This window comes from Lampetra fluviatilis, chromosome 48, assembly GCF_964198595.1.
Source record: "Lampetra fluviatilis chromosome 48, kcLamFluv1.1, whole genome shotgun sequence".
Taxonomy (NCBI): Eukaryota; Metazoa; Chordata; class Hyperoartia; order Petromyzontiformes; family Petromyzontidae; genus Lampetra; species Lampetra fluviatilis.
The window spans coordinates 2,420,897-2,437,540 of NC_136322.1; the positions used below are offsets into that span (position 1 = coordinate 2,420,897).

General features: G+C 51.4%; 1 protein-coding gene across 1 annotated transcript in view; it reads left to right on the forward strand.

Annotated features, from left to right (window-relative positions):
• The window catches only part of LOC144947986 (von Willebrand factor A domain-containing protein 5A-like), a 75,682-nt gene that overhangs the window by 43,960 nt on the left and 15,078 nt on the right, over window positions 1-16,644 (forward strand). Inside the window, 4 exon segments of the mRNA XM_078877414.1 lie at window positions 7,229-7,389; window positions 10,303-10,391; window positions 10,861-11,005; window positions 12,770-12,849. Of these exon segments, the coding sequence (XP_078733540.1) occupies window positions 7,229-7,389; window positions 10,303-10,391; window positions 10,861-11,005; window positions 12,770-12,849 (475 nt within the window).

Here is a 16,644-nt window from a genome sequence, read left to right on the forward strand (position 1 = left end):
CAATTAACGCATAGCCTGGTTGATTACGTGTTTCAAAATTTTCGTGTGCCTCCTAGTTTTCAATGTTGCGTGCCCGTTCCACAGCAGTATGTTGCCGTACACTACGTTGCCGTACACTCATTGATGTGCTAATTCTCTCTGCCCCCTCCCTCTCTCCGTCCCTGCCCCCCCTCTCTATATTTAAGGACCGTCACAGAAACGACCCTTTCTTTGTGCCGATTTGTGTCCTCTCTCTGTGTGCCGTCGTGATGTCTGTCTGCTTGTATGTCTGTCTATAGTTTTCCGATTTGTGTCCTCTCTCTGTGTGCCGTCGTGATGTCTGTCTGCTTGTATGTCTATCTATAGTTTTCTAGTTAGATTTTTTGTTGCTGTTTCTTTTATGCCTGATGATGATTGCTTGTGTTGCAATCGAAACGTCGTAATATGTTATTTTAATTTATTATTTTATTTTACTTTTAGACGTGACTTAACCGAAAAGAACCAAAGAATAATTCCTGCAGTCACGAAAGCTCCTAAATTAAGATTGAACCACTTCTACGGGGAAGTTTTAAGCTTATCCTTTTCTTTCTGGCTATTTGTTCTCTCTGCCTGTGTCCTCTCTTTAGAATTTTCACACTTTAAATTCTAACTTAGCAAATTTTGAAACACGTAATCAACCAGGCTATGCGTTAATTGTGTGTTAACCGACTCTCTGTGTTGTATTACATCACATTTCGATATTTTGCTAGGTTATTTAATTTTCGTGTGCCTCCTAGTTTTCAATCTTGCGTGCCCGTTCCACAGCAGTATGTTGCTGTACACTACGTTGCCGTACACTCATTGATGTGCTAATTCTCTCTGCCCCCTCCCTCTCTCCGTCCCTGCCCCCCCTCTCTATATTTAAGGACCGTCACAGAAACGACCCCTCTCTTTGTGCCGATTTGTGTCCTCTCTCTGTGTGCCGTCGTGATGTCTGTCTGCTTGTATGTCTGTCTATAGTTTTCCGATTTGTGTCCTCTCTCTGTGTGCCGTCGTGATGTCTGTCTGCTTGTATGTCTGTCTATAGTTTTCTAGTTAGATTTTTTGTTGCTGTTTCTTTTATGCCTGATGATGATTGCTTGTGTTGCAATCGAAACGTCGTAATATGTTATTTTAATTTATTATTTTATTTTACTTTTAGACGTGACTTAACCGAAAAGAACCAAAGAATAAGATTCTCTTGCTGGCGGACGACTTGGAGATCGTCATCGTCGCACAGGACGACGCGGAGATGTGCTCCCTCCAAGCGGCACGACTCCTCCACGCAAACCTGCTCGCGCAACGACGCAAGGCCAGCAAGGTGGCGAGCGGGCGTACCGTGGCCGCAGCCACCCTCCCGGTGGAGGAAATCTGCGCCATCGACCATCAACGGCCGCAGGGAGCGGGAGTACGGGCGGACCGGGGCGGCTCGAGCCATCCCGATCATCCGTCGTCGTCACCAGCGCTCCCGCGCTGCTACAACTGCGGCATCCGGGGCCATGTCGCCTCGGGGTGCTGCTCTCCTCGGCAGCGCGGGACGACACCTCGACGGGACGCCGGCCCTCTTCCCAAGCTCCATCATCATAACCCGGCGAGTCGCGGCACCTCACATGTTTGGCCCACGCACACACCCGCCACACACTCATACACCGCACCGATTGGGGGCCAATATCGCGCACCATCGCACCAACACGCACCACTCTGGGTACTCAGATTGAACCCAGCCAGTGGTCCGTGTTGGCCCATCGTGTTGTAGCCGCGTCGTCGGGGTCGTCGGCCGTTGTGGGGCACATCGACGGGGTCGAGGTGCGCATCCTGGTCGATACGGGAGCATCGGCGACCATTATTTCGGAGTTAATTTACAATATTCTCCCTGCCCAGAGCCGTCCTTTGATGCCTGTTAACGTGCGATTCTTTGCTGCTAACGGGGGCTCACTTGGCATCATCGGACAGATTCGAGCCCAAATTTGTATTGGGGATATTAAATTGTCTGGGCCGATTTTTGTTTCCTCCTCGCTGGCGGTTCCGTGCCTGCTGGGGACGGACTTCCTGGCCAAAATGCCGATTAGGATATTAATCGACCAGGGATGCATTGAGCTCCCGTCGGGCCGACGCATGGCGTTTCTGCCATCCCCCGGTACGAGTCGGACGGCGTTCGCAACGGTGCCGGCGTTTGTAGATAGAACGGTGCGCGTTCCTCCGGGGGCACAAATGTTGGTTCCTTTGAAACTTCGGCGGCCCTTCGCTAAGGGCATTGGGGCCCAATGGGTTCTGCTGGGGCCGTCTAGGGCCGGGGTTAGTGGACCTCATTTACTTCCGGCCCAGACCATAGTAAGAGGGGACGGAGACCTCTTCTTCGCGGTCCTAAATGTGGGCTCGCAGACGGTGGTGGTCCCTCAGGGGACCGTGCTTGCTCACGCGACGCCGGTGCCCTGTGAGGAACCCGTCGCGAATCACGTGAGTGCTGTCCCTGCGCCACGACCACATTCGGACAGCGATGAAGGGTGGCTCGAGGCGCTTTGTGCGGGATCGACGGACCTGTCAAATTCAGAGCGTCAACAGCTTAAAACGCTACTGCGGGAATTTTCCGACGTTTTCAGTCGGGACAAATACGATTTGGGTTGCACTCATCTGCTGCGTCACCATATTGATACGGGTGACAGCGCGCCAATACGCCAGAATCCGTTTCGGTTAAGTCCCACCGAAAAGGACCATGTCAAATCGGCTATTGATGACATGTTAGCCGCCGACATCATTTCTCCTTCCACCAGCCCTTGGGGAGCGCCGATCGTCCTGGTTAAAAAGCAGGACGGCTCGTTGCGGTTTTGCGTTGATTTTCGGCGCCTTAACAAAATTTTGGTTGCCGACGCATACCCGCTCTCACGGATGGACGAATCGCTGGACGCCTTGGTGGGAGCGCGATTCTTCTCCACATTGGATTTACTTTCGGGATTCTGGCAGCTTCTTCTGGACGATGATTCAAAGCCTAAAACTGCTTTCCGTACACCGCACGGCCTGTTCCAATTCAACCGGTTGCCGATGGGACTCCACTCAGCGCCGGCAACTTTCCAGCGTTTGATGGAATTGGTTTTGGCTGGATTGCAATGGGATTCGTGCCTGATTTATTTGGATGACGTTATCGTCTTTAGTAAAACTTTTGACGAACATCTCCAGAGGTTGCGGGCGGTTTTCCTAAAGATGCGGGCTGCTAATTTGAAATTCAAACCCCAAAAATGTCATCTGTTACGCGATTCGGTGCGTTATTTGGGACACATCGTGGGGCGCTCAGGTATTGCTACCGATCCCGCCAAAACGCAGTGCGTCAGCTCCTGGCCGACTCCCACCTCGGTGGGAGAGGTCAGGAGTTTCATTGGCTTCGCGTCGTATTACCGACGGTTCATCGCAGGTTTTGCGACGATTGCGAAACCCCTACATGCTTTAACATCAAAAGGGGTTCAGTTCCACTGGGGTCAGGAGGAGGAGGCTGCTTTCTGCTCCCTTCGGGACGCCCTGGTAAAAGCTCCTCCCTTGATTTACCCCGATTTTTCTAAGCCTTTTTTTGCTCGACACCGATGCGAGCAACACGGGTATTGGGGCGTGCTTTCCCAGGTGTTTGACGGCATGGAACGGGTGGTTGCGTACGGCAGTCGGGTGTTGTCTCCGGCGGAGCAAAGATATTGTGTCACCCGTCGGGAACTGTTGGCAATTGTCTATTTCATCCAACAGTATCGCCCATATCTGTACGGTCGGCATTTCACCGTCCGCACAGATCATGCGGCACTGCAGTACGCCCTGCGAGTTCAACAGCCATCGGGACAATTGTCCCGATGGTTGGAAATCCTCCAGGATTTTGATTTTGAAACCACCTACCGTAAGGGCGTTCGCCACACCAATGCGGACGCTCTGTCGCGCATGCCAACCACCTCTGAATGTGCATGCCTCCTGGGGTCTGGATGTTGCAGGCCAGCAGGGGACATACCGGTTCCGGTCCTGGCGGCCGCCGGCGACGACGAAACATTGGTTCCTAATTCAATCGCACAACAGGGAAAAGATTCCCTGTTGGGGTTGCCCGTCAATGAATGGGGGCGCCTCCAGATGGAGGATACCTCTCTCCTCGGGTTGCGTCGTCGCGTCGGCTGTGCTGGGCAGGGCAGGGGTGATGCCGACGCATGGGAATTGGTGCATGGTCTGCTGATGCATTGGGACGGGAAATCCCATCGACATCGGCTGGTGGTCCCTTCGGGGTTGCGGGGCAAGGCGGTGTGGGCCGCACATGAGCGCCTCCTACACCTGGGGACCCAAAAGACCCTCGCCTTACTCCAACTCGATTTTTTTTGGCCAGGCATGACGAAGGATGTCGGGGATTTACTGGGGTCATGCCCTCGGTGCGCGCAATGTAAACCGCCAGCACGTGTGTCTAACCCACCCTTGCAGTCAATCAAAGTGTCCAGAGTTAACGAACTCGTCGCGCTGGATATTTTGGGCCCATTCCCCGCCACACCCAGGGGCAATAGATATTTGTTGACGGGTGTGGAGTATTTCACGCGCTGGCCTATGGCCTGGCCCCTTGCCAACCAGTCAGCAGCAGCCATCGTGGAGGCCTTTGTTCAGGGTTATGTCCTGGACAAAGGTGCTCCGGAGCGGCTGCTGACCGACCAGGGCAAAAAATTTTCCGGTAAATTGCTCAAAGAAGTCTGTGAGCTCCTGGGCACGAAGAAAATTCGTACCTCCCCGTATCACCCGCAGACTGACGGGATGGTCGAGCGTCTGCATCGGACCATCACGTCAATGTTGTCACAGCAGGTGTCGGACTCACAGACCGATTGGGACTTGCAAATTCAAGGGGTATTGGTGGCGTACCGGATGGCCCCCCACGCAGCTACGGGATTTTCACCCTTCTACCTCATGTACGGCCGCGAACCTGACCCGCCTGTTCGTGCCCAGCTGCAGATCCCCGCGCCTCAGGGAAAAACTAAATTGGCTGACCATGTGAAATTTAATTTGGCCAAATTGACAGAGGCACGGGATGCTGCCATACAAAACTCTGACCTCCGTCAGAAAGCGAACGAGCGACTCAGACGGGGTCGGGCGCACATGCTGCAGTGGAAGCCGGGGGACAAGGCATGGCTGCACTGTCCCCAGGTGCCATTAGCAACCTCCTCTAAGCTGGTGCGGCCGTGGCGGGGCCCTGTGGAGGTAGTTGAGGTGTTGCGACCACAGTGCGTGCGTATCAAATGGGGAAAGCGGCGGTGGTTCGTGCACCCCTCTAGATTAAAACCATTCGTCGCAGTACACATCCCCACTTCACACACGCGTGGCCAAACATGTGGGGGGTCGGCCGACTCACTGGGTCCGTCTCCGTCGCTCTCACCTAATGCCTTGCCGGCTGTGCCACCTCCAGGTGCATCAGGAGTGACGGGCTCACGCCCGATCACCCCTCCTGGGGATGCCAAGGGTCACGCGGCGTCGGATGAGGACTCACCCCAAGACGGACTGTTGCCACAGGATGGTCCGCCACCCGGGGTTACCCCGTGTGAGGGGCCCGCTGCACGGACACGCGCTAAAATGCGCAGACTGTTGTGAGGCCGGAAGACGTGTACATAGGTTGTGTTCATTGTGTGTTGTGTGTGTGGTGGGTTCCCTGCAAATTGTATATAGACTGTTTTTACGGAATTCGTATTTATTCGGGGGGGTGCGTCGGGTTGTTTTCTCTTCTCGCTGTTGCGTTCTTGTTGCGTTCTTGTTGTGTTGTTCTTGTCATTGTTGAAAAATAGTGAGGCACACGCGCGGTCAGGGGGTAAATGCGCTTTCATTGTCGTTTTTTTTGTATGTTGGCAGCCGGGACGGCTGCAAGCTATGCGGGGGGGGGGGGGGGGGGTGATGTAGGGGTGTTAGAGAGAGAGCCGTTATGCATGGCAGCTTATGGGAAACAAACACAGTGGGCTGGGCTACGTGAGTGCACGGGGGGGGGGTGCTCTCAACGACGTCCGCACCAGGCAGCCCGGGGCCCCACCCCTCAGCGGGGGTTGAGTATAAAACCGGATGTGTCAGAGGGCTCGGGGCACAATGTTAAGCTAAACCAGTGAAGACCGAAGATCGTCTAGTTAGAGCCCTGGACTCCCCTGGGACGCCGCCCTTGTCAGGGCCGCGCAGGACCGAGCCAGCGGCGTGGTCCCGAGAACCAGAGCTAGTGCTCTGGGACTCTGGGTACCGTAGCCCGACTTACCAGTGTCGGGCCAGACAGCCTCCCCTAGCCCGTTAGAGGAGGACTAGGAGGTAGGTCAGAGATAGCTAGCAGTGTATTCCCAGATAGCCGGGTGAGGGGGCCGATACCCCCTCGAGTGTTATATGCCCACTGTTGTGCTGTGAAATAAACCCGTGTGCCTCCAACTCCGGCGTCAAGAGTCGTCAACGGTATTACACATGTGAGACGCCATCGTGAAGGAGGGGGAGAGAGATGACGGCTGTGTGAGAAGGCAAAAGAGGCACCAGTTATAAAGTGTTGAAAATTATAGCGAAATCACAGCACGGAAAGGCACGCGGGGCACACAACGCAGCTGCGGAGGGCAGCACAGCAGAGGGCAAGTGGGGACAGGTTGGACTTGTCCGGGCCAGGCCACCACACACGGCTCTTAGCAAAGGAAATATAACACGCACAAATATAACCTGATGATGACAAAACCCAGCGCCACAAATGACCAAGGAGTAATGCGATGAAAGACCGTTCATTCGATACAAATGTGAGACGTAAAACGAGCGAGAGAAAAAACACTGGGACGATTTTGCACAAGCTCTGAAAAAACACCCCCCCCCCTTCTCTATCCCTCCCCCCTGTCTCCCCCCACCTCTCCTTCGCTCCCTCACCTTCCTCGTCTCTCTCCCCCTCCACTTCTCACCTCCCCTTCTCCCCCTCTCCTTCTACCCCCTCCCATTCTCTCCTCCTCCGCTCCCTTCTATCCCCTCCTCCCCGTCGCTCCCCCTCCCATTCTCTTCCCCCTCCCCTTCTCCCCCTCCTCTTCCCCTCCTCTTCTACCCTTTCCCCTCCTCTTCTACCCCTCCCCTTCTCGGTCCCCTCCCCTTTCTTCCGCCCCTTCACCCCTCCTCCTTCTCCCCCCCCCCCATCCTGCCCCCCACCTGCCCCCCCTCTTGCCCTCCAACACTTCCCCCCCCCCTCACTTCCCTCCCTCCCCTCATCCTACCCCCTCCTCATTTTCCTCCTCCTCCCTCCCAGACTCTTCTCTGATGAGTGACACAGTGACCATGCTGAACTTCTTACCCGGCATGGGAGAGACCAAGTCCGCCAAGGGAGCGGAGGCGTTGACTCAGAAGGGGGAGTTCATCTTCCTGGTGGACTGCTCCAGCAGCATGGGATGCCGCATGGTCTACGCCAAGGTGGGCACGCCGCTGTGGGACTCTATGTGTGTGTGTGTGGGTCTCTGGGTAATTAATCTGTGGGTCTCTGTGGGTATGTGTGTTTGTGGGTCTCTGTGTAATGAGTCTACAGTGAGGGAAAAAAGTATTTGATCCCCTGCTGATTTTGTACGTTTGCCCACTGACAAAGAAATGATCAGTCTATAATTTAAATGGTAGGTTTATTTGAACAGTGAGAGACAGAATAACAACACAAAAATCCAGAAAAACGCATGTCAAAAATGATATAAATTGATTGCATTTTAATGAGGGAAATAAGTATTTGACCCCTCTGCAAAACATGACTTAGTGGCAAAACCCTTGTTGGCAACCACAGAGGTCAGACGTTTCATGTAGTTGGCCACCAGGTTTGCACACATCTCAGGAGGGATTTTGTCCCACTCCTCTTTGCAGATCTTCTCCAAGTCATTAAGGTTTCGAGGCTGACGTTTCGCAACTCGAACCTTCAGCTCCCTCCACAGATTTTCTATGGGATTAAGGTCTAGAGACTGGCTAGGCCACTCCAGGACCTTAATTTCCTTCTTCTTGAGCCACTCCTTTGTTGCCTTGGCCGTGTGTTTTGGGTCATTGTCATGCTGGAATACCCATCCACGACCCATTTTCAATGCCCTGGCTGAGGGAAGGAGGTTCTCACCCAATATTTGACGGTACATGGCCCCGTCCATCGTCCCTTTGATGCTGTGAAGTTGTCATGTCCCCTTAGTAGAAAAACACCCCCAAAGCATAATGTTTCCACCTCCATGTTTGACGGTGGGGATGGTGTTCTTGGGGTCATAGGCAGAATTCCTCCTCCTCCAAACACGAGTTGAGTTGATGCCAAAGAGCTCCATTTTGGTCTAATCTGGCCACAACACTTTCACCCAGTTGTCCTCTGAATCATTCAGATGTTCATTGGCAAACTTCAGACGGGCATGTATATGTGCTTTCTTGAGCAGGGGGACCTTGCGGGCGCTGCAGGATTTCAGTCCTTCACGGCGTAGTGTGTTACCAACTGTTTTCTTGGTGACTATGGTCCCAGCTGCCTTAAGATCATTGACAAGATCATCCCGTGTAGTTCTGGGCTGATTCCTCGCCGTTCTCATGATCATTGCAACTCCACGAGGTGAGATCTTGCATGGGGCCCCAGGCCGAGGGAGATTGACAGTTCTTTTGTGTTTCTTCCATTTGCGAATAATCGCACCAACTGTTTTCACCTTCTCACCAAGCTGCTTGGCGATGGTCTTGTAGCCGATTCCAGCCTTGTTTAGGTCTACAATCTTGTCCCTGACATCCTTGGAGAGCTCTTTGGTCTTGGCCATGGTGGAGAGTTTGGAATCTGATTGATTGATTGCTTCTGTGAACAGGTGTCTTTTATATAGGTAACAAGCTGAGATTAGGAGCACTCCCTTTAAGAGTGTGCTCCTAATCTCAGCTTGCTACCTGTATAAAAGACACCTGGGAGCCAGAAATCTTTCTGATTGAGAGGGGGTCAAATATTTATTTCCCTCATTAAAATGCAAATCAATTTATAACATTTTTGATATGCGTTTTTTCTGGATTTTTGTGTTGTTATCCTGTCTCTCACTGTTCAAATAAACCTACCATTAAAATTATAGACTGATCATTTCTTTGTCAGTGGGCAAACGTACAAAATCAGCAGGGGATCAAATACTTTTTTCCCTCACTGTATCTGTCTCTGTGTGTTGAGTATGTGGGTGGGTGTGTCTCTCTGTGTTTGAGTGGGTCTCTGGGTGATGGGTCTGTGTGTGTGAGGGTCTCCAGCAAAATATACCTCTACCTCGTTGGTGCTGGATGGCAACGCTGTGGTGAGCAGTGCCATGGTGGGAGGGTATATTTCGATTGGCCATTCCGCTCATGGCATTTGTAGCCACCACAGCAGCCAAAGGGGGCTCTGAACAGGGGCGAGAGGCTGGCAACCCCTCCACCTTCAATCCAAGTACTACTAAACCACGCAAAAATAATTCTAACTAAACTTGTGCTGGAGGTTCTAGATTTGAAGCTTTCGTGACTGCAAGGATTCATATTCTTATTTTTTTCGGTAAAGTCACGTAGGTAAAAAAAAAAAATTAATAAAAGTAAAATAAAACAAAATAAAAAAATTCACGACGTTTCGGAAGCAACACAAGCCTCCGTCTTCAGGTGGAACCGTCACAGCCACGACAGCTGTATCAAGTAAATGAGAGATCACAAGAAATACCACCCCGTATATATAATGGTTGAGGGGGGAAGTGCTAGGAACAGCACACTTTTTATTAATATGGTAAGGTGAGGCTTAAGACTAAGAATAGACTGCATAACAAAGGACAGTTGGCACAGTAGGGGGCCCCGGTGGTGCATCATCTCAGTCAGTGGACCAATGGCACCTGGGTCTTCCCCGTAACCTCTTGCCGGCGGGCATTTGCCACTTCGCATGGCCTTAACATGCACATAGCCTGGCACAGGCGCCGTGATGACGTCACCGCCACTTAGTGGCAAATGACAGATATGTTGTGTGTGGTGAGTATGTGGGTCTCTGTGTGGCGAGTTTGTGGTGAGTATGCTGGTCTGTGTGTGTGTGGTGAGTCTGTGGGTCTCTGTGTGGTGAGTCTGTGGGTCTGTGTGTGGCGCGTCTGTGGTGAGTCTGCGGGTCTGTGTGTGTGTGGTGAGTCTGTGGGTTTCTGTGTGGTGAGTCTGTGGGTGTCTGTGTGGTGAGTCTGTGGGTCTGTGTGTGTGTGTGTGGTGAGTCTGTGGGTCTCTGTGTGGTGAGTCTGTGGGTCTCTGTGTGGTGAGTCTGTGGGTCTCTATGTGGTGAGTCTGTGGGTCTGTGTGTATGAATGTTCATATCATGCTTCCCCCATGCCTACGCTATGTTAATTCCATGCTCCCCCCCTGCAGGAGACGCTGATGCTGCTGCTGAAGAGTCTGCCTCTCGGCTGCTTCTTCAACGTCTACGCATTCGGAAGCAGCTACGACAGCTTCTTCCCGTGAGCCTCCACCCCTAGCCCCCCCCCCAGCCCTAAACACCCAACCCCTGGCACCCAGCCCCTATGGAGGTGGGAGGAAGTGGACGGAGTGGAGGAGAGAATGGAGGAAGGGAGTGGATGTTTAGGAGGGAGTGGAGGGAGGTGCGAGAGGCTGGAGGGGTGTGGGAGTGAAGGGAGTTGAGGAGGGAGTACCGGGGGGAGCGAGGTGGCAGGGAGTGGAGGTGGGAGGGAGTGGAGGTGGCAAGGAGTGGAGGTGGCAAGGAGTGGAGGTGGGAGGGATTGGAGGTGGCAGGGAGGCAATGAGACAGAGAGTGGAGGAGGGGAGGGAGTAAAGGGGGGATGGAGTGGAGGAAGAGGGAGGCAGTGAGAGAGGAAGCATGGACTACACTTGCCACGGTGACGAGCAGACGTTTCCATCCCGCATTTTGTACCCACCCCCAACCCTGTGTGTGCCCCCCTCCCCCTCCAGGGAGAGCCGCGAGTACTCGCAGGCGAGCATGGCGGAGGCGCTGAAGCTCGTCAAGGAAATGAGCGCCGAATTGGGGGGCACCGAGATCCTGAGGCCTCTCGAGGCCATCTACCGCTCGGCATGCCGGGCGGAACACCCCCGGCAGGTGAGTGACGGGGTCTGGCCTGCTACCACCCCATCGAGAGCAAGAAGGGCAAATAGGAGAGAGGAGAGTCGGTGGAATGGTTTCAGTGTCTTCGAAGGGCCTAACGTCGAAGTCGTTCAAAGGAACGCCTTGGAAAATCCATTTTTCAGGTGAGTTGAGCTTCATATATCCAAACGTATTTACAGTCCGAGTTTTAGCGACCGCCATACTCGTAACGGCTATGGCTATCTTCAACCCCGGTGGTTTACCACTTAGTTGAGTCTTGAACAGTCAACCCCCGATGGTTTCCACCAAGTTGAGTAATGTAGTGTATAGTAGAGTATAGTGTATAGTAGTGAACAATAGTGTGTAGTGTATAGTAGTGTATAGTAGTGTAGTGTCTAGTGTAGCATGTAGTAGTGTAGTGTATAGTAGTGGAGTGTATAGTGTATAGTAGGGTATAACGTATTGTAGTGTATAGTGTATCATAGTGTGTAGTAGTGTATAATAGTGCAATGAATAGTACTTTAGTGCATAGTACTGTATTGTTTCCTAGTGTAGTGTATAGTCGTGGAATGTATAGTTGGGTAGTATATAGTAGGGTATAGTAGTGTAGTGTATAGTGTGTTAGTGTATACTAGTGTACTTTACAGTAGTGTAATGAGCGACTTCTGCGACACGTCACGTAGAGGGTACTCTCTTCTTTATTCACATTCTGGCACACCAAAGCCAACCTTATCCTCTTCCTTCTCCGAGTACACACGTAAATATTAGCATCCCTACAGGCTACCCTTGGTCGATCCCACAGCGTGGTTCCGTCCGCCCACCCCCGGCCTCGCCGCTGGTTGAAGGGCGGGGCAGCGAGGGTCATGGGACTTCGCAGGAGATCTGCCATGTGGCCGAACGACGGAGAAAGATGATGGCGAGCAGCGATGCAGTCCGGACCCAAGGCTCCCCACACCGACCACGAGTCCTCCTGCGCCTCCGCTTATATTGCGGCAGACGTGGCAAGGCTCCGCCTCCGGCCACGCCCTCTCGTGGAACCTTCTAGCCGGTTCCCGGAGTATCTCGGCCAGCCCGCCCTTTACCTTTGGCCCAGATTCCTCTCCCTTTGGGATTGGATGATGTTTATAGTGGTGCCTGTACCCGTGCTTCCCTTTTCCAACCAGTAGATGTCACTATGTCATTACATCAGTATAGCAGTGTATACTAGTGTAGTGTATAGTAGTATGCAGCATATATTAGTGTACAGTGTACAGTAGTGTATAGTATATAGTAGTGTATAGTAGTGAATAGTGTATAGTAGAATATCGTGTAAAGCAGTATATAGTGTATAATAGTGTCGTGTATAGTAGTGTAGTATATTGTAGTGAAGTGTATAGTAGTGTAATCTATAGTAGTGCGTTGTGTATAGTAGTGTATAGTGTAGTGTATATTAGCGTATTGAAGTGTATTGTATCATAGTGTAGTGTATAGTAGTGTAGTGTATAGTAGTGAGGTTGTGCTGTCATAGTTGACAGTGTTGTGATGTGATAGTTTATGTTGCTGTGATGATGTGATTTCATAGTTGACGGTGTTGTGTTGTGATGTCATAGTTCATGGTGTTGTGATGTCATAGTTGACAGTGTTGTGATGTGATAGTTTATGTTGCTGTGATGATGTGATTTCATAGTTGACGGTGTTGTGTTGTGATGTCATAGTTCATGGTGTTGTGATGTCATAGTTGACGGTGTTGTGATGTTGTCATGTCATAGTTGACGGTGTTGTGATGTTGTGATGTCATAGTTGATGGTACTGACCGATGGGGAAGTGTCCAACACCCGTGACGTCATCAGCCTGGTGAAGAAGAACGCAAACAAGCATCGGTTAGACTCACTACTCACTAGTTCACTCACTAGTTAACTCACTAGTCAACTCACTCAAAAGCTAACTCACTCATTCACTCACTAGTTCGCTGACCAACTAGTTCACTGACTAGTCAGCTCAATAGTTCACTCACTCACTCACTAATTCACTCCATCAGCTACTCACTCACTCAGCTACTCGCTCACTCAGCTTCTCATTCAGCTACTCACTCACTAGTTAATTCACTCAGCACCTCACTTACTCAGCCACTCACTCAGCTACTCACTAATTAGTTCGCTCACCCATCTTTTAATTTACTCAGCCACTCACTCAGCTACTGACCCACTAGTTCACTCACTCAGCTACTCACTCAGCTACTCACTCAACCACTCATTCAGCTACTCACTCACTCAGCTGCTCACTCACTTGTTTACTCACTCAGCTACACACTCACTCGGCTACTCACTCAGTTACTTACGCATCTACTCACTCAACTACTCACTCAGTTACTCAATTACTCAGCTACTCACTCACTCAGCTCCTCACTCACTCAGATGATCACTCACTCATCAACTAAGTCACTAGTTTACTCACTTAGCTACTCATTCAGCTACTTACTTACTCAGCCACTCACTCAGCTACTCACTCACTAGTTTAATCACTCAGCTACTCACTCAGCCACTCACTCAGCTACTCACGCAGCTAAACACTCACTCGTCCACTCACTCAGCACCTCACTCACTAGTTTACTCACTGAGCTAATCACTCAACTACTCACTTAGCCACTCACTCAGCTACTCACTCAGCTAGTAACTCAGCTACTCACTGACTAGTTCACTCACGAGTTCACTCACTCAGCTACTCACTCACTCAGCTACTCAATTATCAACTACTCACTCAGCTCCTCACTTAGCCACTCACTCAGCTACTCACTTACTATTTAACTCACTCAGCACCTCACTCACTCAGCTACTCACTCCCAAGTTCACTCACTCAGTTACTCACTCAGGTACTCATGCAGCTACTCACTCACTCACTAGATCACTCACTCAGTGATTCACTCACTCAGATACTCACTCAATCGTTCACTCACTCACTCACTCACTCGTTCACTCACTCAGCTACATACTCATTCAGCTACTTACTCATCTACTAACTCACTCAGCTACTAACTCGGCTACTCACTCAGCTACTCACTCACTAGTTTATTGTGGTGTGTAGTAGTAAACATCACCACTGGGGAGACAAAGACGGCCGGGCGTGGTGCTGGCCACACACCTCCTCGTTTGCCACAGCGCCGGCCTTCATAGGGGCTACTACTCTCTACTACCAGCACTTGTCCAACCAGTCTGTTAGAGGCTACACGGGAGATTCGTGTTTGTGTGTGCTTCTGTGTGTGTGCATCTGTATCTGGCAAAAACAACCCCGTACGTCATCGGTGGTGCCAGACGGGAACGCTGTGATGAGCAGTGCCATGGGGGGAGAACCAATTTAAATTGGCCATTTCCCTCATGGCGTCTGTAGCCACCACAGCAGCCAAAAGGGCCTCTGAACGGGTACGAGGGGCTGCTAAACCCGCCACCTTCAAATAAATTACCATGACACCACGAACAAAAAATATCAAACAAAGCTTGTGCCGGAGGACCCGGGGGGACAGGTGTCGATGAGGTCTCCTGGCCAAGCCCCATTTGGCAGAGCCAGGAGAGTGAATCCTTACCCTCGGGGTTCCTCCTGAAACAGCAAACATCACTGCAGGTGGCCACGTGGAATGCTCGAACGCTCACTAGCGGAGGAGAGGCTGACACTCCTCTGTCGGGAGTTGCACCAGTACCGCCTGGATCCCTGCAGTATTCAGGAGGTATTGTCAAACGGCTCTGATTTCAGCCACCATGAGGGGTGGACAGTCCTCTACTCAGGGCAGGATACTGTCAAACAACAGGGAGTGGCTGTTCTTCTCAACAAAACAATGAAGGGAACCTGGGAGCATGGCGGTGAGGTATGTAAAGCTGAAATCCCCATGCTACTGTGGGCTCGCCTTCAAATCAATCAGAGGTGAGGGGTGGTATTGGTTACTGATGCCCCCACCGAATATGAACATCAGTGGAGGGATGCAGGCAAGGCCGATGAGTCAGGTGGCTTCTAAGACCTGTCATAGGTGCTAGCTAAAGTGACCTTTCGGGATAGAGTCATTATGTTAGGTTACTTTAATTCCTGAGTCGGTCATGATGCTGGCAACTTGGCTGGAGTGATTTGAAGGCATGGGCTAGATCAGCTAAATAACAATAGTTGGAGGCTACTAGAATTCTGTACAGCCCATGTGCTTGTGATTACCAACACGCTGTTCCAGCATGGGTGCAACCACCGAGCATCACGGATGCACGCCGGGTACAACCAAAGCCATCTGCTGGATATCTTTGACACCAGCACCTACCATCGAGCAGATCTGCCCAACTGACCATAGGCTTGTCATCTGTAAGATGTGCCTGCCATTCTTCCAATCCTGTGGTGGGTGTACACCCAGGACCCCGTTCAAATCCACAGTGGCCTGGTTTCAGCTAGCTGATGAAAGTTGCAAGTGAGAATGTATCGCTTGCAGCTGGGATTGGCATCGTTCCCCCCTGCCTCCTGATGCCGAGAGGAAATGGGCGAGGTTTAGGACCGTGGCTCATGCAGCTGCAATAGCTGCCTTGGTACACAGTCCAAATCTCTACAGAGACCCTGGCTGACAAAAGAGATGTTCGAGCTGGCTGTGAAAAAGCGACAGGCCCACTCCCACCGTCTCCAGCATCCTACGTCAGAGAATGAGGCTTACTGCAGTCTTCACATGGAGTTTTGGATAGCTGTGAGGCGCTGCAACGATGGGTGGTGGTAACGGGTTACTGAGGAGATGGAGTCTGCCTCAGTACCTCGTGATCACAAATCACTCTTTTTACTCCATCAAAAAAGTAACTTGCAGCGCCACATCTATCATTAGTGGAATGAAGGCCATTCGATCTCTGACCCCCAAGAACAGGTTTGCAGATTTTCTGAGCATTTATGTAAGGTCTTGGGGGAGGTGAAATCCCTCAGCCTGGAACACATCATGAGGCAAACTGGAGATGACTCTCCTGAGGCTTCGGTTCCTCAAATATTGGAGGAAGAAGTAGTCACCCGCTGTGAGTGACTGCCTGAAGTGCCATCTATTGAGGAAATACAGAAGAGAATCTAGAGTCTTAAGCCAGGAAATGCGGCAAGCAGAGATGATCTCTGCCCTACATGACATCATAATAACAGTTTGGACCACTGAACAGGTTCCGCAGGATTGGAAGGATGCCCTGGTGGCCCCCCTCTTTTAGAGTGGAGACCGCACAGCCTGTAACAACTACAAAGACATCTCCCTCCTCAGTGTGCTGGGAAAGGTCCTGGCAAGGATCATTCAACATTGCCTTGCCAGACACGCTGAGGAGTGGCTTGTGGAGACCCAATGTGGTTTCAGGCAAGGGCGGTCCTGCACAGATGCAATATTTTCTGTCTGTCTGCTACAGCAGAGGTATAGGGAATTCCAACAGGACAGTCATCTGTTCAAGGCGTGTGATACCATCAGTAGGCCTGGGCTTTTGGTTTTAATTTTTGCTTTCAAAATCCATGACTCTCTGCTCACAATCATTAAGGACCTTCATGATGGTGGGCAGGCCTGGGTAAAACTACATGGCCGGGAGTCGGACCCGTTCCCTGTTCACCTTGGGGTGCGACAAGGATGTCATTTGGTTCTCACATTAGTTTACATCTATTCCAACGACGTAGTTCGTGAAGTCTTTGATGGCTGTACTGGAGGA